Source organism: Prunus persica, chromosome G5 (assembly GCF_000346465.2).
Source record: "Prunus persica cultivar Lovell chromosome G5, Prunus_persica_NCBIv2, whole genome shotgun sequence".
Lineage (NCBI taxonomy): Eukaryota > Viridiplantae > Streptophyta > Magnoliopsida > Rosales > Rosaceae > Prunus > Prunus persica.
This window is the reverse complement of record NC_034013.1, coordinates 15,448,536-15,473,411: the sequence shown is the minus strand read 5'-3', so window position 1 is coordinate 15,473,411 and position 24,876 is coordinate 15,448,536. Positions and strand designations below refer to the sequence as shown.

Here is a 24,876-nt window from a genome sequence, read left to right as displayed (position 1 = left end):
CCCCTTTCTTTGAAGCGTATAATTTATGTTTTTCCGTTAACCAAACTAAGAATACAAAAAGAAAAACCTCTATCCATGAAAACCAAGACTAATAAAATCTAGTTTAATTATAGCCCTCATTATCCAAGGGCAGTAAACCCTGTAGTAAATGCATTAAGAGGCACCAAACGACCGTGAAAATCAAAATGAATATAAAACATTGGAGCACCATCTCACTGCTACGTGCTACGAAAATCAATACGAAGTTCTATAAATAAGATCAATGAAATTGAGTATGACTGAAAATCAACACTGGCTTGCCCAGCTCTTTAATCTTGATTAGATACATGGAATTTATACAAGTGGAACAGCCAATAAGCAAATAAAATCCACATAGGATTCCTAACTATATGTTCTAGCACTCAGTTTCAGCACACAAACTTTAGTGGCCAAAATTAATGTCATGAAAAATGGAGAAGAATTCAACAGTGTCTTACAAGTCCCATCTAGAGGGATGCTACTCATGAGGACTGCTTTGGATTCAATTCCAATCTAGTTCGGGCTGAGCAACCAAACGAGTCCACATATAATTTGCTTCGTTAATTTGCACTCTTAGCTTTATCTTCTAGCCATGCAATTCAGGAGACTAATTGAGAATGTTATTGAGGTTGTTCAGTCAATCAAACAACACCCTATGCTCTTTTATTAGTCCTAAAAACAAAGGGCGTCCCCAACTAGAGTTTCTCCAAATAAAGAACCAACAAAAGAAGCTGACTGGCTTGCCATCAAATACCTTCTGTAAGTGCAAAAACTCGGCCTGCCAAAGGAGAAGGCAACACTGATACAGCTTGTTCAATTTCCTGGTAAAACACAAGTATGAATGTCAAAAGTTCAATGATGACAAAGATACAAAACAGCAATGAGCCAGACCATCATACCTTTACTGTGTACCGAGCTGAAAAGTGAACAAGAAGAATTGCTTTGTTTTCAAACTTCTCTGCATGACTAATTATCTAGAAAAAAGCCATCCACATATGACAAGATCAAATATTGTGAGGAGCCTAGATGGATACATGATAAATTGGAGTTTGAAGAAGGCAAGCAATAAGAAATCTAATGACTCTGGAGATGAACCTCGGATAGATGCATGTGTCCGTACTCTCTTGCGTGCTCCACCTTAACTGAGTCATCTAGGAAGGTGCTCTGCATAAAATTTAGGAAACAAGTATGATACACTAACCATTTATAATAGCCTATTAGCCTCACACATGCTAGAAACTCTAAACAAGTAATGCACCTCCACAACAAGAATCTTCGCTTTCAGCACATCAAAATTACTACTGTCAGTTATGAAGTCAGACATGGTATCTCCTGTAAAAGCCACTTGAGGTTCTGTAGAAGTGTTTGTAATCTGCAAATAAGATAACCCCAAAAAAAGAAATCGTTAGTGGGGCGGTGAAACTTTGAAAAGAACAACACATGAAAATAGGATAAATATTTGAGGTTGTTCAGAAATGGTTAGTGGAGCTTTCAAACCAAAAATGTCTGAAGTGTAAAATTGACAACATAAAACCAAAGAGTTGTAACTATGAATTTGAGGGTAAATATTTTTGCATATCATAGAACACATTTTTTCTTCTCTTCCCTCCCTTCATCTTCTCCTTCGTTTTCTTTCAATAGAAATGGCACTAAAGAGTTACCCAAACCTCATTTAACCCCTTAATCACATTTGTAAGGCAACTAGATCTCCTTGTTGGTACATCCAGCTCCTTAATAATTATCTCAAATAAAAAACACCGCTCAAACAAAGAAAGGAAAATCAATTGGTACTTATCAATGAAAAAAGTACAATCAAGTAGCATAAACAAGAAACCAAAAACACAGCTATATAGGACTTTCAAGACCCACCTCAACACCTGATGATTTCAAGTTTTTAATTTCATTCCCAGAAAGGCCAACGTACTCCTGCTTAAGTTTCTGTTTTATTGAGTATACAACATAACCCTGTCATATATCATGCATAGCCAGTTAGTCCTTTGGTAAATCTCAACATAAGTTATTGATCAGTCTTAATAGAATTCCAAAACATAACGTATTACAAATAATTAGGATACCTGACTTGGTATTACATGATAAGTCTTAAAAGCTTTTACTTTGAGATCCTTTCTCAAATAGACTTCTTCTCCTGCAAACATAAATTGCATAAGATAAACAGGAAATCCATTCTGCAAGTAGAGGGTACAAGAAGAAAAGTTGTCATTTGATGGCTCAATTTGAGTAATAATCAGAGATTACCAACATCCAAGCCAATTAGATTATGCTTCAGCTCTGATTGGTCCATTTTTCTGTGCACCTCAAAAAGTTGTTCCACAACTTCTTTTATACATGTGGGTACAATGATTGTTGGGGGCTTCATACTGTACAATCCACGTGTTGCGACATACATGGGAAGTCCTCCCTGTCGTATAGATGTGAATCATAAGTAGGAGTGCAGAAACATTGGCCATGGTCATATATTGGTCAATGAAAAGGATCCACCCACACACGATGCTTAGGGAAATCAAATGATGAGATAATGACGATGTGGGGGGTTCTGACTATAGTTTAACTTCACCATGGATTCTGGGATTATTTACATTGAGAGAAATACTATTAGCCTTGAATCCATTTGATTCCACACCCCTCAACACAAAACCAAGATATCCCTTCTTCAACCATTTAGTAACACCGAGCCCCATATCCATCAGAAACCTTAGGCTTTCCGCTCACATATCTTCATATACATGCTAGTTCCTTAAAAATTTAGATGTGCATCCAATCACTAGAAGATTTCATTATTTTTTCCTAGTATCTAAGATAGTTAAGCTTTGAATTTAACTCCTCAAATTATCATGACAATTTGTATGTGTAGAAAATAGTCCAAAAAAACCATGAACAATCACGCAGTATGTATCCTTTAGCAGCCTTAGAAAAACCAATCTCTCATTTACTAAATATTTACTAAATACAATATATGCACTTCTACCAAACTGAAAAAGAATACCCAAGTCAGCAAAGAAGCCGAATTCATGTCAAATTGTACCATTCAAGTTCTCCAATGACTGTGAAAGCAATTATTTTTAGATAGCAAACTAAAATCTTCCACCATCACAAGTACATAGAAGAAAACACGAACATCAGCAAGTCAAGGGAAAACAAAACTTGTCATTCATCAAAAAGAAAAATTAAATGAAAACAAAAACCCATAAATATAAACAGGAATTTAGAAAGAACCCAAACGCAAATAAGGAGAGAGGAGATGAGAAAGGTATGCATACATACAATGTGATCCATATGAGCATGAGAGATGAAGAGGAAGTCCTGGGAGATAGCACGCTGTGGGCAGCGTCCAATATCGAAAGACAAATTAAGAGTCGGGAAGATTATGCAGGTTTCATGGCCTCCAATGGACAAACCTTCAACTGGGTAGCCTTCAATGGTCAAGCCTCTGGCTTTCTTTGAAGCTGGGTCTGAGTCTGAATTGGGTTTCTGCGTGACTTGCTCAGAGTCTCTGCTTCTACTTCCAGTCATAATAGACTAACCAAGAACAAGAACCAGAAAGCAGAGGAGAGCGATTGAGGAGAGATATATGAAGTTCTCAAAACTTTCTGAGAGGAGGAAAACTGGTTTCTTTCAGCGGAGTTTGCCGCTCGTCAATTAAGCCAAGCTCCTGGAGTGAAACAGCAAATTAGTTCATTTGGGATTTTAAAACACTATTTCGGGATAAATAAGTCCAGTGTATTTAAAGATTATTTAGGAATGTAATGACTTGTAAGATTTTATTTATGGATTTTTATAATTATAATTTTTTATTTATGGATTTTAAAAGACTTATATTATAAAGTTTTATAAGATTTGAAAGGACTATATGAATTTATATTATATGATTTATATTTTTTTTTTTTGGGTCGAAATATGATTTATATCTTGGCTTTGGCTAATTAGGGGGAAGTATTTTTGCTCACCACTTTAATTCAATGTGTACCCTCACTACCCTTTTCAAAAAGTTACATATGTCCATGAGTTTAACTATAATTAACTCTTTATTTTTTTATTTTTTTAATGACATTATTATGAGAGAAAAACAATACTTTACTAAGATTTTTCCTGATTTACCATTATTCTATTAATTAACCCAACAAACTTTTCATTTTTCTATTAATTACCAATTATATATAGCAAAAGGCAGAGAATGGTGAAACATTCAAAATACCAGAAAATGCTCTTGCTTAATTCAAATAGTGAGAATTGAAATTATTAATTAAATGAGGATAATATGGTAAATTCATATTTTTTTATATTTAAAAAATTAAAAACAAAATCATATAATATGCCATACTTTTATGGAACATAACTACCCATGTTATCTTTTCTTAATTCTAAAAATAAAATAAAAAAGAAAAAAGAAAACCAATTAGGGGCTAGTTACCAATTAAGCAAATAACAATCCAAATAATTAACAACAATAAGACTGTCATTACTCAAAAAATAATTGATTCATTCGACACTGCTGAATACTTTGATAAAAACGAAGAACCCGAATGTGATCACCCCAAGATTATTTGAAAGTTTTTTCATGTCGTGAAATCGGCAAACCCTAAGTTGCCATGTTCTTGTGGACGTAAATGATCTGACTTGTGTTAGTGATGATCAAAATGACACGACTGATGAGGTTACAAGGGAATCTATGGACGCATATCATGATCGTCTGATTCCAGAGAATAAATCCTTCATTGAGAATTTGGAGAAATTGAGAGGCTATGATGATTTGGAAGCTACAAGACATAAGTCGTGTTTTGTTTGCATGGGGGGCTTTGTTCATGAAGTTATTCGCTTGCCTTGCTCACACGTTTTCCATGAATATTGCATCGTTCAATGTCTCTAGAGATTAGTCATTTGTGTTCTTTTCGTCCCGACTTTTTGTTAGTTAATATAAAACAATTATAAGTAAACTGCATGTTGCAGTTGATTTTCGTGATAAGTCGTTTAGATGCGATAAAATCCCGATCGATATTTGTGATTTTTCAATTTTTCAATCTAAAATACCAACTCTATATAACTCAGTGATTTTGGGAGACGCAAAAGACAAAAATAAAAATAAAAATAAAAAACCTCCTGTCCGATATATCTTTATAAATAGACATATTACATATACAATGACTGGTTATTGATTGGATAGTCTGAATTTGTTAAACAAACTAGATGCCTAGATAGAATTGGAAAGAAATTCAGAGCTTTATCGTTGATCTGTCCTTTAAGATGGTCTCTGAGCATCCACCTGTGCAACGTCAGCCAGCCTCAAAACATTTTGCACAAAACCAGTCATTGTCCTTTGAGATGGTCTCTTTGGTTCTTTCGTTCAATCCTTTGATAATTTTGTTTCTCTTTCAAATTCCGAAATTTCAATACAAAAAAAATGAAAATTCCAATTCTTAAAGTTATTAAGACCACTCAAAATTTGTGATTGCCATGGTTGATGATGAATTTTAGGTATAAAAAAAATTGTTTTATGACCTTAAGGTTATAAAAAATAATTATTTTAAATATTTTCGGATTAGATTATGTAAATGTCTAATTTTAAATTTTGCACAGACCAGCCCTGTAAGGGTAGAGTAGAATGGTCCTCTAAAGGTTCACTCCCAAAGAGTAGCTTTAAACCTGATATCTGAAGCAATTTATTTGTTTGTTCCACCATTGCTGCAGTCGCGTTAAAGCATCTCTCTCCCATAACCATCTTTCCCAGCATGGCCAGTCCTTGTAGAGCAGCCAGCCATATGAAAACAGTACAACAATTCACACCAAAAATCAGAAAGAAATATTATTTTAGTAGGTAGGGATATGGGAAGGGCTCGGGTATTTATGTTACCCACCAATGAGCTCCCAGCTCCACATGAATGGGGTCTGGGAAGATTGTGGTTTGATTAACCTTATATATATATTTATTTATTTATTTTATTTTTTAAAAAAAATTACGATTTTGTTTTTCTTGTCTTAATAAAAACCTTTTCTTTTCTTTTCTTAACACAAATATATATATAAGAGTAAAAATCCACGATCTTTTTGTATATTCATTGTAAAATAAGTAAAAATCACTACCTTTGCTTTGCAGACTGGTTTTGCAATGACAGTTTTATCCATATTGGTCATTGGCCGATAACCATCGAAAATAGAATATCAATATGGGAACATTTTTTGTTTTTGTTTTAAATACTTCAAAAGATTCAAAATGAAATAATTAATCATGGTTATACCCATGAATATGTGTCAAATTTTTAAAAGCGTAATGAGGGAACACATTGGGTTAAAAGTGATGAGAAAAATGTTCCCATATGAATACGGGTGGTCCAAACCAATGTATTAAATATCAATAAATTATCGATATCGGAAAAAATTGGTTAAAATCAACGAAAATTGTGAGAAAAAACATGAAATTTTGTAATAAAACTTTAGAAGATATTCATTTACTCAATTTTCTATTATTTTGACAAAAAAGAATTGAATGAAATGTAGTGCATAGTGAGTTTGAGTAATTTAAGGTGACTATGTTACGTTGACGAACACTATGACATAGAAAATGTGTATTAATTAATAATAAAAAATTAAATACACCATAATATTTTATTTATAATGATTTAGTACAACATTTTGCACTTTAGACATTGCTTTTTAAATTACATAAGTTAATTGAGTATTAAGTAATTAGTTCATAGTAGTAAAGAATAATAAATAAAAGGCTAAGGATGTTAGATTGAGTGTCATATATGGATCGCTATGCCTTTCTCTCTCAACACCCATTTATTTTTTCAATAATATCGCATTTCCTTATATTATATTATATGGAAAATTGTAAATAATAGATAATAAATATGTAACATGTCCAAAGTGTACCTTATAATTCATTTTTCATGAAATCTTAAAAAATGCATACATTGGTTTGGAGTTGATGACTATAGTCTTGGGCAATTTGAACAGAGGATATGGGGTGATGATAGGTATACAAAATATTTGTAGGTAAATTAATGTTCCTAAAATAAATTAATTTCAAATCCATAACAATTATTAATTTAAAATTTTGATATAAATAAAAAGGAAATAACTAACCAATTAATATGAAATTGAAACAAAATATGATCAGGTTGTCGGATTCGGAAAAACAGAACAAGTTTTAATTATATATTTCATTTACAAAAATAACCAATAATAGTTATTTTAAAAATTAAAAAAAAGGTTATATTAGAACCAATCAATTTCAAAAATATACGACACTAACTACACACCAAGTTTTAATTATATATAGAATAAATAAATAAAACTGACCCACAAAACTTATGCAAAATTGAAACACCATTATGACATTGAATAGCAAACAATTTGTTGGAAAAAAAAAAGGTTAAGATGCAATTAGGGTAATTTTAGGAATTGAAAAAATATAACATTTAATATGTTAAACTTGATTAAGTAACTTGCTTAGGTGGATTCTAATAACTGAGTTTGCGTTCTTCATGAAACATGTTGGGACAGATGTGTGGTATATCATAGCCGAAGTTGGGAGCAGTTGGATAAGTTTAGCCTTGTGAGATTCATGTCCGAAGTGAAGCCTTTTCAAAGGGCATTGTTGTATCAGTCATCCGATAAGGGCCTTAGAGTGTGTGTGAATGACTTTGCCGCCGATGTTGGTACAGATGGTGTCCGAATATGCCTCTTCCACTACTCGAATGAGGTTCACTTGTTCATAAGAGTTGTTCCTCCCAATGTCTACGGCAATTGGATAAGTATTGAATCCTCCCAAGGACAAACATTGAAGCCGGTTCAGGTTCAGTCCTGTGACCGTCAGTCAAGATGGATTATGTCCAAAGTCAATCTTCCACTTGTCAAATGAGGCGAGCTTTCAAAACAAAACAATGTAATTTTTGGAATTTCTGGGATGAGATTGCAAGGCTGTTTACTCGGTGACACATAAAGGAATATTAATTAATATTATAGGTATCAAAATATGGATCATAAATATGCATTTGAATTTCATGGAGGGACCATATCAGAAAAAAAGAAAAAGAAAGTGAAATTGAATTGGATAAACTCTATCCCTTCTCCACATCAGACACATACTACAACATGCAATGCAATCCGAACAAAAACCAGATTGATTAACCAGCTTAATCTTCTGCATTTCTCCCCTCTTCTTCTTCTTCAAAGAAAGAGACAGAAAAAAAAAGACTTGGGTTTTCTTTATGCATTTTCGTTGAAAAATTTCTGCTATACGAAGTCTTTTGGTGAATTAAATTTTGAACCACTTGGGAAGCAGTTGTTTTCTTCATATTAAACCATTACTTAATTTTTCGATAAAAAAAAAAAACCATTACTTAATTACTTGATCAAGAGAGTAACCAAACCAGCACACACTTGAATGGACAATAAAGTATCCAACTAACCCTACAATGGTAGCCACATCTACTTTTTGATTTTTTAAGACATTTCTTATTAAATTCATAACCTTTTCCGGTGGCCACAGACCACAGCTAGCATTATATATTGGAAAATGTTAGGGAGACCAACTTTAGATACCAATTTGTGTATCAACTCTCTAATAGAGTGTGGGACCCATTGTATTGGTGGACTCCACCTCTATTAGAGAGTTGATACACAAGTTAGTATCTAAAGTTAGTCTCCCTAGCATTGCGTTTTATTGCATTTGCATTGGTAACTATTAACAACTCTTTTACATGTGTGTTGCAATTTATTTTTATTTTTCTTGGAAAGGTATTTTGGTAATTGTAGCAATAAATTAGTCAGATTAGAATGTCGATTGGAGGCAGGTCAATGTGACACTTAGGCTGCGGCAAAAAAATGTCAAGTTGGTCTTCTGTTGTTGGATGAGTGTTTTTCTTTTTGCCACCTGCCTGCATATTTTATCTCACGCTGTTCACCATTTGGACAAAGGGGAAGGGGAAGGGGAAGGAACGGCCGTTATTCTCAATAAAAATAATAATAACATCACGTGAATGGACAAAGGGGAAGGAACGGGGGACTGCCAAGTTTGCTCTTCTTCTTTATTGATTTTACTCTCCAGTATTATAATTCAGACTACCCTCAGATCCATCTCTTTCTCTCTCTCTTCTTTATTGTTTTTACTCTCCAGTATTATAATTCAGACTACCCTCAGACCCATCTCTCTCTCTCTCTCTCTCTCTCTCTCTTTTTCTCTTCTTTATTGGTTTTTCTCTCCAGTATTCAACGTTAAATCACATCATTTCAGAATTCAGACTACCCTCAGACCCATCTCTCTCTCTCTCTCTCTCTCTCTCTCTCTCTCTCACTCACATAAATGAACTCCTCTTATTTTCTGCTTTTACATTAAGCTCTATCTGACTTTTCTTTCTTATTGGAAATAAAAAGAAAGAGAAAGAGGGAGAGATAAATTAAAAATTCTACCTACCTCTCTTACATAAATTAACTCATCTGATTTGTCTTCGCTCTATCTTCTGCTTTTCCCAAAAGCAATCTCCCTCTCTCACATAAATTAACTCCTCTGATTTTTCTTCTTGGAAATGAAAGAGAGAGAGAAACTCATTCGTTTCTGTATGTAAACCGCAAAGCTCACTCGTTTATTTCATTTGGTTTTTCCTTCGGACTTGCATTATTTCACTTCGTAAAAACAAATGCAAATAATTCCTCTTGTCCCCCTCTTCACGAAAGAGTTAATTTGCAACCAACTAATAATTAATATTAATATTAATTAATTAGTATATCTTGATGAGACCAACCAAGAATTAATATTAATTAGTATATCTTAATGCAACCAATCAGGGCCGAAGGTGTGTGTTGGTGGTCAGTATATAAACATACGTGTGTGATTCTTATTCTCAACACTGTTCATAGTACGGACATTCCAGGAGGTCTCAAACATACTCTCCGTCTCTGTGTGTGATCATGCAATTTGTTTATAGCATATAGCAGAGTCGCCATCATGCAAATCACCAGGGATATTTTTGTTATCCAAACAAATATCTAAAGCAGCTACTACTTTCTCTCTTATCCATTTTATGGTTCTTAAGTGTCTCTCTCTCCTTTTTTCTCTCAAGATTAAACCAATTAGCCAATGTCATCATCCAACGGCTTCTCCAGCCTTTATAAATAGGCTGATCAATCCCAAACTACACCAAGCAGACCCTCTCTCTTACATAAATTAACTCCTCTGATTTTCATTTTTCCTTTTCTCTCTGTAATTTGTATCTTCTGCTTTTACATTAATCTGCCTGAGTTTTCTTGTTTCTTGGGAATGAAAGAGACTCTTCTCTATCTCTCTCGCTCATTAAGCTCTGCCTGTGTTTCCTGAGTTTTCTTGTTTCTTGGAAATGAAAGAGAGACTCTCTCTCTCTTTCTCTCTCTCTCTCTCATGAGTGAAACATATAAACTCATTCAATATCAGGATTTTAGTGATTTTTACCCAAAATACATAAATATTTTTTTTTCACCTATGTACAAAAGAGGAAAAATAATTATGATTTGTTTTGTTTATAAATTGGAAGAATTGTTCGTAAAAATACCAGAGAAAACAATTCATCTCCTTCCACATTCCTCTTCAATGTCGAATTCCATTGCTTTTTGTCTTCCTGTTAAAAAATTCAGACACGACCAAATAAAACATTTCCGCTTACCAGTTCCCACCTGCAAAAATGACCTGACTTACCTCAACCAACCAACGTCTACCTTACCCGCTTACAACTAAATTCCGAGAAACCAAGAGGCAGACAATTGTGAGGCAATTGCGCGAAGACGTGGCGGAGCTGATCAAACATGGCCACGAAGACAAAGCCTTCAACAGGGTAAAACCCCGTGATGGAATTCATTCATTACCCTTTTGTCAAATCAAGATCCCCATGACATCTCCTCTGTTTTCTTCTTTTTTCAATTACTCGTGAATTCTGTTATGGGGTTAGTTCAAATTTTGCTGATATGGAATCTGGGTTTCCCCCGAGCACGTTTTGGTGATAAAGTTTAGAGGTTAAAAGTTTTACCCAGAAATAAATGGATGATGCCAAGTACTTATCTGTAATTTTTAGAATTGTTTTGATCTGTTTTTTCTCACTAATTTCTCTAGTTTTTGTTTTTGTGCTTTTCATACTAAACCCATAATTTATTTTCGGTCTCAGTTTTGTGCTTAATCTTGACTTCATTTTTGTTTTGTTCAGGTTGGACAGATAATCAAAGATGAATGCATAGTGGCAGTGTATGAATTGTTGGACAATTTCTGTGAATTCATCCTCATCCATCTTCCTTACATCCGCAGACACAAGTATGCCTTGAATTTCCAACCACTTTGCTTCCCCATCTAATGATCTGATTTTTTTTCTTTCCTAGTCTTTTTTGTTTTCCCTTACTGTGATTTTAAATGATAGTATTCTTCTGTAATTTGGTGGTTCCAGGGACTGTCCAAATGACATTAACGAAGCAGTTTCGAGTCTTATATATGCTTCTGCAAGATGTGGGGATCTCCCTGAGCTTAGGGTGATCAGGAAGCTCTTTGGTGAACGATATGGGCAGAAATTTGCAGTAACTGCTCTTGAACTATTCCCTGGGAATCTTGTGAACCATCAGGTTGTCAAGTTGTTACAATTTGCAGACTATTTTAAGCGATGTTTCTGCTTATTTCATAAGGGCTCTTTGAGTGATGCATGAATAGAACTAACAAAATCTGAAATCACAGTTGATTGAGAAACTCTCCCCAAAGTCAGTGACAGATGATATGAAGCAAAGATTGGTCAATGAAATAGCCAGGAATTACTGCATCAAACCAGAGGTCTTAGCAATTGAGTACTATTCTGAATGGCAACAAAAGGTAAGTGCATACTTCTATCAACATAGTTAGACAAGTTTACTGAACTTAAACTCAACTCCTTTGTTTTGTGAACCTTAGGTGAAAGAAATTAGGGACTTAGAGTACTTGATACAGATGTTCAGACATATTATGAAGGAACTGAAAGATCTGAATTGCAAATTGTAAATGTGGAGGAGATAGAACGAGAAGTCGTAGATGTTGATTCTAATGTATCTTTTTCACGTCAGAAATCAAAGAGCCGGTCTCATCATCAATTACGACTTTTCGAATTTTTCAGATATCTCTATTGAACGTAATAGGAAAATCCGTATATTCAGTCATGTATGTTGTCACCTTCTTCACCTCCTTTCCGATTGAGTCGGATGATCCACTGCCATCAACGCCTTCATTCTTCTTCGGCGAAACTGTGGGACTCTCTCTTTTCTTCTCTGGGAAGAACAGAAAATACAGATATCGAATATGCTTGACATCATTCAAGTGAAAGATCGGAATCTGACTATGTTCTATAATTTTATGTAGTGCTACATTAAAGGCATGATAATGCTCCAACCAAATTTGAACTTCATTTTTTTGAAGCGATTTGTGTTGTGTGCTAATATAGATCAAAGGTTGGATGGTTTCTCGGAATTTAGTTGTAAGCGGGTAAGGTAGACGTTGGTTGAGGTAAGTCAGGTCATTTTTGCAGGTGGGAACTGGCAAGCGGAAATGTTTTATTTGGTCGTGGCTGAATTTTTTAACAGGAAGGCAAAAAGCAATGGAATTCGACATTGAAGAGGAATGTGGAAGGAGATGAATTGTTTTCTCTGGTATTTTTACGAACAATTCTTCCAATTTATAAACAAAACAAATCATAATTATTTTTCCTCTTTTGTACATAGGTGAAAAAAAAAATATTTATGTATTTTGGGTAAAAATCACTAAAATCCTGATATTGAATGAGTTTATATGTTTCACTCATGAGAGCATTATCATGCCTTCCACGTAGCAATACAGAAAATTATAGGTCAGAGTCAGATTCCGATCTTTCATTTGAATGATGCCAAGCATATTCGATATCTGTATTTTCTATTCTTCCCAGAGAAGAAAAGAGAGAGTCCCACAGTTTCGCCGAAGAAGAATGAAGGCGCTGATAGCAGTGGATCATCCGACTCAATCGGAAAGGAGGTGAAGAAGGTGACAACTTACATGACTGAATATCCGGATTTTCCTATTACGTTCAATAGGGATATCTGGAAAATTCGAAAGGTTGTAATTAATGATGAGGCCGGCTTTTTGATTTCTGACGTGAAAAAGATACTGTTTTTCACCGACATTAAAGTCGTTACGAGGAAGAAGAAGAAATTTGATAAAGACTTCAAAGAAAAGAAGAAAACGGGCCAGGAGTTCAAAGAAAAGAGCTAGTGTTATCTTTTATGTCATGGAGTCTGTTGCATGCATGTACCTGAAAGTTGTGTATTGGAACTTAAAATTTCGAAGTCAGAAATTTTTATATTAGGCATCTTATGTAAGAGCTTTTCTATTATTATAATATCAAATTTATCCCTGATGATTTGCATGATGGCGACTCTGCTATATGCTATAAACAAATTGCATGATCACACACAGAGACAGAGAGTACGTTTGAGACCTCCTGGAATGTCCGTACTATAAAAAATAATTATTAGTTGGACTGTCATTACTCAAAAAATAATTGATTCATTCGACACTGCTGAATACTTTGATAAAAACAAAGAACCCGAATGTGAGCACCCCAAGATTATTTGAAAGTTTTTTCATGTCGTGAAATCGGCAAACCCTAAGTTGCCATGTTCTTGCGGGTTATCGTTGATCTGTCCTTTAAGATGGTCTCTGAGCATCCACCTGTGCAACGTCAGCCAGCCTCAAAACATTTTGCACAAAACCAGTCATTGTCCTTTGAGATGGTCTCTTTGGTTCTTTCGTTCAATCCTTTGATAATTTTGTTTCTCTTTCAAATTCCGAAATTTCAATACAAAAAAAATGAAAATTCCAATTCTTAAAGTTATTAAGACCACTCAAAATTTGTGATTGCCATTGTTGATGATGAATTTTAGGTATAAAAAAAATTGTTTTATGACCTTAAGGTTATAAAAAATAATTATTTTAAATATTTTCGGATTAGATTATGTAAAGGTCTAATTTTAAATTTTGCACAGACCAGCCCTGTAAGGGTAGAGTAGAATGGTCCTCTAAAGGTTCACTCCCAAAGAGTAGCTTTAAACCTGATATCTGAAGCAATTTATTTGTTTGTTCCACCATTGCTGCAGTCGCGTTAAAGCATCTCTCTCCCATAACCATCTTTCCCAGCATGGCCAGTCCTTGTAGAGCGGCCAGCCATGTGAAAACAGTACAACAATTCACACCAAAAATCAGAAAGAAATATTATTTTAGTAGGTAGGGATATGGGAAGGGCTCGGGTATTTATGTTACCCACCAATGAGCTCCCAGCTCCACATGAATGGGGTCTGGGAAGATTGTGGTTTGATTAACCAAATTTTAAAAAAAAAAGGGTCTCTTCGCCTCCGACAAAAGAACAAAACCGACTTCAGAGACTCAAGCACAGAGAGAGAGAGAGAGCAATTGAAATTTCAATTGAGAGATGATGATGATTCAGACGAATAAAGCAGTGGTTCCTGGGCAAGTGTGTTTGACAAGGGCGAGGATTGTTCCAAATCCGAACCAACCAGCAGGACGAGGATGCCTCCGAAACCTTGTCCATGTCGCCGGCAAAGGCAAAGGCAAAGGCAAATTACTAGTAGCTGCACTCACACCAACCCCAACCCCAATCCAAAGCATCCAAAGAAGAAGAAGAAGTTGCCCTTTAATGGCTTCCCACCCCAACGCTGAAATCATCGCCATTAACAAGAGCTGCCCTTTAATTGACCATAAAATAAACATCTGCCCTTTAATCCCCTCCTCCTCCTCCTCCTCCTCCTCCTCCTCCTCCTCCTCCTCCTCCGGCGACCCCTGCCTTGATCTCTTTTCCAACTCCCTCAGAGCATTTACCGCAGTTACTAACCCCTGCCTTAAATATCTGGAGCAAGTGCTTCCCTTGGCCTGGTCCCACGACCCCCTTACCACCCTCAAGCTTATCTTCAACGACGAGCGTAAATATTTTTCTTATAGAAAGTTCGACACGGCCATCTATTGGCTCCACCAGAACCACCCCAAGACTCTGCTTAGAAACCTCCACTCTATTGCCAACTTGCCCAAGGTTCGCAGATTGGATATCCTTGTCCAAATTCTGCACGTCATTGTGGTTGAGAATCGAGGCGGCCGCCTATACGACAACTCTGTTGCGAGTCTGCATCTTCATCCTGAGAGGTATGACCGTGACCCCGATTATAGATTGTTACACGACCGGGCTGTAGATATTTTCGTGGAGCATTTTAGGTCTGAGATAGACAAAGTGAAGCAGCAGAAGCTGAAACTGATGCCATCTGATTACTTCACTAATAGTGACACCGAGGAAGAGGAAGAGGAAGAGGAAGAGGACGACGATGATTATTATGATGATGACGATGACGGGGAATATTATTATCCTAATCTTTTTGTATCTGCGGCAGTGTGTTGTACTAACAACGACGAGGACTTTGATGCCCTCACCGAAGTTATTTTTCTGCGTGAAAGCATTGCGAGGAGGCTTTGCCCGCCAGAATCAGATCAATCAGAAGAGTGGGAAAGGCTAAAGAAGCAGTTTTTGGTGCCCTTGACCAATTACTACGTTCGTAGATCCCGCCGTCGCTATAGCCGTCGCGGTCTCAGTGGTGTGGAAGGCCCAAGCCTGGTTAAGAAGTATTTGGAGGAGGTGAAAGTAGCAGCAGGAGGCGGCATTGGCACAATAAAGCCGAATGCTTTGCTTCCGAATGAGATCATAAGATATGTACAAGATAAGGATGTCGGGGAAGTGGCGAAGCTTCATTGGAAGGCAATGGTGGAGGACATAAAGCAACAGCAAATCCAGGAGGGGGACGGTTTGGGCAAATTCAAAAATTGGTTGGTGGTGGGCCAATTACCCGAGTGTTTTGCGATTGGGTTGGAAATTCTGTTGTCTGAAGTGAGTGAAGAGCCATGGAAAGGAAAGATGATAAAATACACTAGTGATGGAAAATGTCAGCTAGACTTGATACAAGGACATGATCTTGAGTCCAAGTTCAAATTCACGAGCAGATACTTGAAGTCCGATGAAGGATGTTATAGGCATATAATAAATGCGGCCTCCAACACCAGGCAGCTGGAGAAGTTGTTTGATTTGATTGTGGAAATAGGTGTGAATGAGAATTTGAAGGCAGAGCAGATGATCAAGAAGGTGATTGTGTTCGCCGACCTACCACCACTATTTAGCCGCTCCTTTGAGTATGTGAGTATGAGTTACTACGGAGCTTGTTCGAGGCAATACAAAGCAAGTATGAGGACAAAGGGTACGGGGATGATGCGGTGCCACACATTCTGTTTTTGCACTCGGGGCAGCATTCCTGGATTTGTAGACGACATCCAGGCTTCACGCTGTTGGGTGGCTTCTCCACTCATTTATACAAGTCCTTCATGGACAACGGTGGAGAATTGGACCTGCACCATCTCATGGAAGCAGTCATTAGTGACAAAGAGTATCAAACTCTCACTGTGGTCGACTGATAGAACAAAGTGGAGCTAACCTGTTCCAAGGTGGAACGAAAAGAACAAGGACAATCCAATCCAACTTCTTTTATTCTTCGCTGCAATTCACTCATATATCCATCTTTTATGTTTGTTTTAGGTTCTAATAATTTCATTGTTGTTAGTATAATGTTGTTTTTTATTCCAATTTATGCACTAAAGATAAGACGTAAGTCGTGTGTTAAAACATCTCTTTGACGGTGTTTTTGTTACATTCCTAGAGATTATCTTGAATCCTGATCAACCCTTTTTGTATGGGCTCAAAGTTTTTTTTTATTTCCAATCCCCTCAATAAGTTTTCTTGTTTGAGAAGTAACTAACTGACTTTGGATAATTAACTTCAATTTTAGTTTTTTTCTTTTTCACGTTTGAGAGGTTTATTATAGGATAAGTAACTATATTTTTCCAATCAAATTAAGTTTGGTTTAAATTAACTTGATTTATTTTATAATAAAAAAAATATAAAGAATCATTTGGAAATATCTTTCATACATCATTTAGAAATAACAAAGAAATAAAAAACACCGCATGCTATTTACTAAACAAAAGGGTCAAACATACTACAAGTAAATCAAACAACTTGAAGCCATTCCTCCCTAATGCCATCAAGAAGCCAAGGAGGTCCTTTATCCAACCAAAAACACGACTCTTACAGTGTTGAACTGTCTTACTTCCAATATGGAGAGAGAGAGAGAGAGAGAGAGAGAGAGAGAGAGAGAGAGAGAGAGAGACCTTTGTTGTTGTTACTCTCTGGCAAATATCACCATTGGATCATTTTCAATTCATCCAACGGCTGAGATTTGTTACCACTTTTTGCTAATTAGTAAACTATACTCATATACTGAGTCATACATGTATTATACTTATACATATACCAAGTTCTAATCCATATACCGTACTCGTGATCAAATTCTTCCAACAATTTGCAAAATTAGTGACATAATTCAATAAGGAAATAATTTCGAAAAGTTTGGCAAGAACAACTTAATACATAAATTGATGTTATCCACAAATATGTATTTGAGGTTAGCATGTAATATGTATTTAGTTGATATCATTTTCAATATCAAAAATAAGAACACATATATATTCTCACCAAAAGAATCACACTCTGAATTTTACTCAATTTTTTCATCTTCTTTCTATTCAAATCTTTACTATATGTTCTTAGAAAAATTATTACTTTACAAAAGTTGACACTTTCACATATGTATATCAGCATCATTGTTTGAAATCTGAATAGATAGAATTGAACACACATGATCTATATATTTGATAAACCATTTGATGAATTTTCTTCAAGCATATTTTGTATTTGGTTGATGAAAATACTTTTCCATTGGTCCATTAATACACTGCCACGTGGATGGCGGTTCATGACAAAATGCCACATCTTCGCACGTGCACCGAAATATTTTACCGCTTTACCTTTCTCTCCTCCAACAGTCCAACTGGAAGTCCGAAACAATTTCAGCTTATTTTTTTCTTGAATATTCATTAAAGGACCATGCTTTCTGCGGCAGACTCATCTTCCTCTTCTCTTCTTAATTGAGTGGTTCGAAACCCTAACAGCCCTAAATTCTATAGATTCTAAATCTCAATTTTTAATTTTTTTTACCTCAAACCGGAGTTCATGGACCCTCAACACCAACAATGGCGTCCTAGACCGCCAATCCCAGATTCCCTCTGCTCTGTTTGCTTTATTTCTCACTTCCCCTTTTGCCCTCCACATCCACCCTTCAATCAAAATCCTATCTTCCCTTTCGATTCAGGTCACTCCTTCCAAAGACCGGGTTTTGACCCGTATATAGGACCCGTGGGTACTCAGAGCCCATTCATGGGTAACCCCACTAATGGGTTTGAAAATCCGAGGCCGTGGCAGAGAAACCCTAATTTTGAAGCAGACACCTATGGCAAATTTCCGTATAGAGATGGCTTGGCGCCACCGCCACCGCCACCATATGAATATGGCGGCAATGCGTACATTGGTGATGGTGATAGGAACTTTAAGAGGCCGAGAGTCGATGTTTTGGGTTTAAAGAGCGAGTTTAACCCGAAAAATGCGAGTCTTACGCCGGAGGATGAGAGAAGATTGAAGCTAATTCGTGATCACGGCGGGGTGAATTCAGTTTCCGGTAGTCGTACCGTTCCGAATGGCGATACAAATAGGTATGCTGAAGAAAGTAAAGTTTTTGAAGGGGATTCTAGTAAACCTAGTGTTAATAGGAGTTTCCCCCATTCTCAAACTGAAGAGTTTAGTCATTCTGAAGTTGGTAATGAAAATTACCATAGCAACAATCCTCAACAGTTTCAAAGTAAAGATTCTAGGCCTGTGAATGAAGCACAATATTCCCATGTGAATAGTTGGCAAGCACATACTGGGACGAGTGCACCATACTATGACCATAACAATCAGCTACCACAACCCTATGGAATGCAGAGGCATTCTGTGAGTCATCAACATGGCACTCCAAATACGAACGAACATGGAGGCTACTTTCATTCCCCTGGCTTGATTTCTAACAATGCAGGTCATATGCCAGCTGCTCGGTCAATCAGTGGGCAGCCTCCTCTTCCCACTTCTCCACCACCTCCTCTACCAATGGACCCGCCATCAAAATCGTCTTCTTCATTGTTTCCTGTTTCCTTTAGTTCCTCATCAATGATGCCTTCAGCCTATCCACCAATTCATGAAGCCCGTTCCCTGGCGCAGCCTTATTTCCATAATAAGCCATTTTCACATGCTTCTACTGGTTTTGCCATGGAGGTATAGTTGGTTCCTCATATGCTTTTGTGCTTTATCTTGAACTGTTGTTTGGGTTGCGTTTTTCTTTTGGGCTTCTAGCCTTCTGATGAAAACCATTTTTTCTTTCGTAATTCCCAAGGAATCTCATGTTTCCCATCAAATATCATCAAAGCAGTATGGAGAGGGACATCCATTTCCACGGAAGCAGTCATCTTTGGATAAGCCAAAAGTAATTGATGCTTCCCACTTATTTAAGCAGCCACATAGACTCACGCGTCCTGATCATTTTGTGATAATCCTACGAGGGCTTCCAGGTACCAAAGTTTGTATGTATAATATGTTTTGTAAGCATGATGACGTGACTGCCGAAAACTATAGAAGCTCCCTTGCCATCTCACTTGCTTTTTGTGTTTTTGACCTTTGGCCGTATTCTGGAAATCATCTGATGCATTTAATATCAGGTAGTGGAAAGAGCTACTTAGCAAAGGTGTTGCGCGACCTAGAGGTTGAAAATGGTGGTCATGCTCCACGAATTCATTCTATGGATGATTATTTTATGACAGAAGTAGAAAAGGTTTGTTGTTTCTTCTTTTTTTTTCCTTCATTTACAAAAATGTCCTGATTAATTTATGTAGAATCTTGTCATGCCTCTTTTTCTCTGCCTCCTCTTACTCTCTCTTGGGGTCGTCATTAGTGTTCTTTGAGTACTTGAGAGAATTTTAACCAAGTGTTATCTTTTGTCCTAAAGGGTGAGGAAAGCGATGTTTCAAAATCTTCAAGTTCAGCCAGAGGCAAGAAGCGAGTATTGAAGAAGGTGATGGAGTATTGTTATGAACCTGAAATGGAGGAGGTAATGCAATTCAAAATATCCGAAACTTTTTAGAAATTTGGTTTGATATGTCTTTCATGTTTTATTTTCTTGGAATTTTTTGTTCTATGATTATGTTATCTTTGGAGGGAGGTTTATGTTGATTCTGTCGCATCAGGCAATATTACCCGTGGGACTTTGTATTCGGCACTGTTGAATAAATAGGCTGCATTTGTATAGAGTTTGATTTCATCAGCCTTTCCTGCATGAGTTCCAGAATAAAGTTTGTTGGTTGGCTTTGGTAATTTTAGGCACTAATTTCAAGTTCTGAAAGTGAAAAGGGAAATATTTGGTGGAACTTCTTTTGGTTGAGGGGTGGGTTTGGGTTGTGGTTTTTATATATAGGCTCTAAATTACCGTGTGTATTATTTTCCTCTAGTTTTTTCTAAGCCCGTTATGATTTGGCAGGCCTGGTATGATTTATGATTTATTTTTATTTTTATTCTTATTCATATAAATTTCTATCGAATTGTAACGCTATCATGTCTTCCCCGCAGGCTTATCGGTTGAGTATGCTGAAGGCATTTAAGAAGACCCTTGAGGAGGGTGTTTTCACCTTCATAATTGGTATGACTTCCAATTTTGATATTCACAAATGACAGAAAACAGCGAACTTTATATCTCTACATTTTCCCCCTTTTCTGTAGCCATTTATAATGGCTTGGGAATTTCAAAGATTTTCCAGATGGAATTACTTGCAAATTTCGTGTACAATTTGGTGACAGCTTTTTTTGTCCAATGATGTTTAGGCAGTGTGTACTTTGATTCAAGTAGCGCACTCTGAGCTGGTGGTAAGCACCAGCTCTGAGACACGTCTCCTCTAAACATGGGTGCATAAATGACCTGCCTGTATTGTCGTTTAGATAGGATTCCAAACGTGTCCTCTATTATTTTAAAAGATTTTCTTCTCCTGAGGCGTTAAGAAGACAAACTGATTAAAGGTTATTCTAGCTATACTGGCTTGCCCAGTACATTTAGTAAGAAAAATGATCTAGTTAATTATAGATTAAGTGGTGATGCAGTGCCCATCCACTGCCTTCATTTTCACTAACTACAGATGCAGTTTTGTTCGGAAATTGACCCTTTTGTTGGTGGTATGTGTGCTTCGTCTTAGTGGATGACCGCAATCTGCGGGTAGCTGATTTTGCTCAGTTTTGGGCAATTGCAAAGGTATATCCTCATTTCTCTCTTTCTCACAACCTCTGCCATGTGTTCTGAAGTGTCGACTCTATTTTTGAAATGCACTCACCATTTTCATGAGAAACTGGGGGGTTGGCATCATGTTTCGTAGACCTGATCCATTGTAGCTCAGGCACTTTATCTAAAGGGCTAGTGAAAAATTTGCTAATGTGTCACTATCCTAGATTATCAATGCCGTAATGTAGTTAAAAACACGCAGTGGCTGTAATCTTATGCATATTGTGCAAGGTTCATTATTCCAAATTGTGGGTTAAATTTGATCAGGACTTGTAGGCCGGATCATATCAAAGAAGAAGTTATATTAAATTTGAATGTATTTTTCTATCATTGATGGTTTATCTAACAAGCACCAGTTCTGGAACCAATCTTGTTCTGGGCTCTATAATCTAATTGACTATGATCAATGAAATTATATTTCTTATGGTCTTAAGATAAGACATTGCAAGAGGGACTTTGTTTAGTCTTGAAGCTAACTACATATGGGTGTAGCTTGGATTTCCAGAGTCGGGTTTTTCTATGTAACTTACGCACTTCCTAGGCTACAAGGTGGGGTTTAAGTTTAGGCAGTTCCATTTTCATTTGTTGGTCCAATTTATCAAATTTTGTGGTGCTTTTGTGTGAGTTCTCTGCCTACATAAGGAAGCTGATCAATGCAGGCACCATGCACGAAATTTCATTTAATTTCTCCATCTGGAATCAGTTTTCCTCTCTTTACTACTAGTATTGCAATATTACTCTGATGTTTTTGTGGAAATGTATGACGGTTAGGTTTTCAATATCCAATGTGATTGAATTATGGCCAAAAGGAAAAAAAAATGGTGGTTGATGATCATATACTAGACTTGTGGATTCATCGTCTATTTGTTCACTTCACTAATTGTTCCTTGTTTTCTTCACAGAGTTCAGGATATGAAGTTTATATACTAGAAGCATCATATAAGGATCCTGCGGTGAGTATTATCTATGTGTGTTGTTATAACTGTAATTTGATAATTCTCTTTCTTGGAAGGAAGCCTACATTAGACATTAAGTGGGAAAAGGGTTTTTTTCTTCTCTTTTTGAAGTTTTTGTTTGAAATTTATTGGCATGTCAGGGCTGCGCAGCTAGGAATGTGCACGGCTTTACCCAAGATGACATACAGAAGATGGCCGGACTATGGGAGGAAGCTCCATCCATATACTTGCAATTGGATGCCAAGGTTTGTTGTCATTTAACTTTAGTTTTTGGTTTGGGTTAGGATGGAGGAGCTCAAAGCAAACATCAGTTGTAGGTGTAAGCAGTTGACTGTGGAGTCCAGCTAGTGCTCTTACCCTGATCATTTAGGGGGTGGAGGAAAGAAAAAAATAAAAATTCTGCTTTCAAGAGATTGCCCATAAATTTTTTGGGCCAGACAGTTAGGATGGCCATTAAGTTGTGAATGTAAAAGAAACTATTTTCTTTTGGGTCCATTAGCAGGCTACACAATAGCAGATGACCCTCTTGTTCTGCTACACCCCTCCTTACCTTTTTGGGGGTCCAAATACTACTCCATAAGGTTCAAAGCTGGGGGGAGTGGGGCAGGGGGTACCACTTCTCTACAAAACCTAGTATTTTATCTTCACTTGCATTTGCTTCTGGGATTTGTTTTGATGCTGTGTATTGCTGGTTTGACAGTCATTATTCCATGGAGATGACCTGAAGGGAAGTGACATTCAAGAGGCAAGTTGAATCACATCTGACTCTCTTTTCTTTTATTTTGAACAATAAACGTAATGTGGTGTTAGGTATCAATCCATATTTCGTATCATATCTATCAGGTGGACATGGATACTGAAGACGCAGATAATGATAGTCTATTGGGATTTCAAGAAACAAAGCCTGAGAAGATCATAGCACCTCCTGCTGAAGATGATGCTCATAATGGTAATTTTGGCTTTTCATTTTTTTCAATTTTAGTAATTATGGCTGTGGCAACCTGAGTTGATAACGTTTTGTAAATCTTACGCTTTAGGCTCTTCCAAGGGTGCGAAGAGCTTGGATGCTGAAGAAGACCATCCAACTGTGGAAGTGAAAGAACTAGGCAGGAGTAAATGGTCAGAAATATTAGATGAAGATGATACTGAAAAAACTGAAGGTGTGAAGGGTAACTTTAATACTCCTTCTGGACTTATTCAAGCTTATCGCATGGGAGGAAAATCTGTATGCTGGAGTGACCAGGTACATGTTATCTCACCCAATCATTTGGTGATGTAAATGCTTAGTTGAAATAAGTTGTCTGTTATTCTGTTGATGGCATGGAATAGTAATGGTGAATTTTAAACTATAGGCTGCCACTTGTCGCTTGTATAGTTACTTTCTGTGATAGAATTGGCTCTTAGGCTATCCTTTAGAAGAAAGATATCTCGGTTATAGTGGTGTTTTTGCGCAAGGTTTTTCACCTGAATGACCAAATAACTAAGGTTTTCAGTTTTCTTTTTATGCATGGGTGGTGGCTGGCCTTTGATTTGGTAGGCTTTTTTCTTAAAATGTGCAACCAGCTCTCATGAATGATTACTTTTGGATTTTGGTTTTGTTACAACTTAAATGCCTTTTTATTTCAACCCTGTTTTGTACTTTTATTTCTTAGTTGTTGCAACCTTGGTCTTCCTTCCTCCAGGTTGGCAATACGGGGTTTTCAATAGCAGCAGCAAAGAAGGCGAATGTCTTGTCTTTGGTGATTGGACCGGGTTCTGGATACAACTTGGTTTGTTACCTCACTATCATTGTTGTGGTATCAGTAGAGGCTACTTAGATTATCATAAAATTACTAATGTATGCCATGTGGGTTCGAGTCGCATACTAGTTAGATGTAGTTTCATGTTTGTTAAAGTACTTTCTTTTCTTCCTGGCTAATTGATGAAATACAAGGTTCCCTCTTGTTTTAGAGTATGGTTCTTGTAGCATATGTGTATGCACCATCCGTGTGTTACATCTGTTCCTTTTTAGGGCCAGCAAAATGATCTCATTGTGTTTTACTTCCAACACCTGCAGAAGTCCAATCCATTACCCGAAGAAGAGAACCCGGTAACCCATAGCAGTGGTGAATCAAAGAGGCAGAACGTATTCGAAGACCAACTTCGAGCAGAACGTGAATCCTTCAAAGCTGTTTTTGACAGGAGGCGGCAGCGGATTGGTGGACTTGGTTTGGAGGAGTAGTAGTTAGTTCTAGGTGTCAGGATTCTTTCCTTGAAAGTGTTGTTGGAATATCGTTTTCTGTTGTTAATATGTCAATTTAGCTGTTGTTGTAATCTATTGACACTTGAATTAGGTGGATCAACCCCTCTGATTTGTAATCTCATTGGAGGAGAATGCTGTAAAATTCGGTGGAAAACCAGAGACTGATTTTCTACACCATCGAAGCCTTAAATGTATGAACAATTTTGAGGCTGATTGGATACTAATGAATGAGAACAGAAATTTATTTATTTCCTAAGACCTCAATGTGATTTACTAACTGGGGTCTGGAGGTAACTTGAAAAGTATACACTACCGGTAAATTTGAAGTTTGAACTGCTC

General features: G+C 36.7%; 2 protein-coding genes across 2 annotated transcripts; one reads left to right on the top strand and one right to left on the bottom strand.

Moving 5' to 3' along the window:
• On the bottom strand, positions 246 to 3,736 carry LOC18777964 (nuclear ribonuclease Z). Its single transcript, XM_007209336.2, has 8 exons — positions 3,301 to 3,736; positions 2,275 to 2,437; positions 2,094 to 2,164; positions 1,888 to 1,983; positions 1,277 to 1,390; positions 1,114 to 1,182; positions 918 to 992; positions 246 to 839 (listed from the first exon to the last, which is right to left on the bottom strand). Exons 1-8 carry the CDS (start codon positions 3,547 to 3,549, stop codon positions 765 to 767), a joined length of 912 nt encoding a protein of 303 aa, XP_007209398.1. The 5' UTR covers positions 3,550 to 3,736; the 3' UTR covers positions 246 to 764.
• LOC18775960 lies at positions 17,974 to 24,785 on the top strand. The gene is made up of 13 exons (XM_007210297.2): positions 17,974 to 19,295; positions 19,414 to 19,588; positions 19,736 to 19,848; positions 20,023 to 20,124; positions 20,640 to 20,709; positions 21,257 to 21,312; positions 22,242 to 22,292; positions 22,436 to 22,540; positions 22,996 to 23,040; positions 23,139 to 23,244; positions 23,333 to 23,538; positions 23,978 to 24,064; positions 24,352 to 24,785. Exons 1-13 carry the CDS (start codon positions 18,162 to 18,164, stop codon positions 24,514 to 24,516), a joined length of 2,415 nt encoding a protein of 804 aa, XP_007210359.1. The 5' UTR covers positions 17,974 to 18,161; the 3' UTR covers positions 24,517 to 24,785.

What these genes read in the sequence shown, in the direction of transcription:
- LOC18777964 (XM_007209336.2), bottom strand. Translation starts at nt 3,549, where the DNA reads ATGACTGGAAGTAGAAGCAGAGACTCTGAGCAAGTCACGCAGAAACCC. An exon ending in ATGCTCATATGGATCACATT is followed by an intron (nt 2,438 to 3,300) that starts GTATGTATGCAT and finishes TCTATACGACAG; the next exon opens with GGAGGACTTCCCATGTATGT. An exon ending in ATCATGTAATACCAAGTCAG is followed by an intron (nt 1,984 to 2,093) that starts GTATCCTAATTA and finishes GATATATGACAG; the next exon opens with GGTTATGTTGTATACTCAAT.
- LOC18775960 (XM_007210297.2), top strand. Translation starts at nt 18,162, where the DNA reads ATGGACCCTCAACACCAACAATGGCGTCCTAGACCGCCAATCCCAGAT. An exon ending in TTATGACAGAAGTAGAAAAG is followed by an intron (nt 19,849 to 20,022) that starts GTTTGTTGTTTC and finishes TTTGTCCTAAAG; the next exon opens with GGTGAGGAAAGCGATGTTTC. An exon ending in AGGGAAGTGACATTCAAGAG is followed by an intron (nt 23,041 to 23,138) that starts GCAAGTTGAATC and finishes CATATCTATCAG; the next exon opens with GTGGACATGGATACTGAAGA.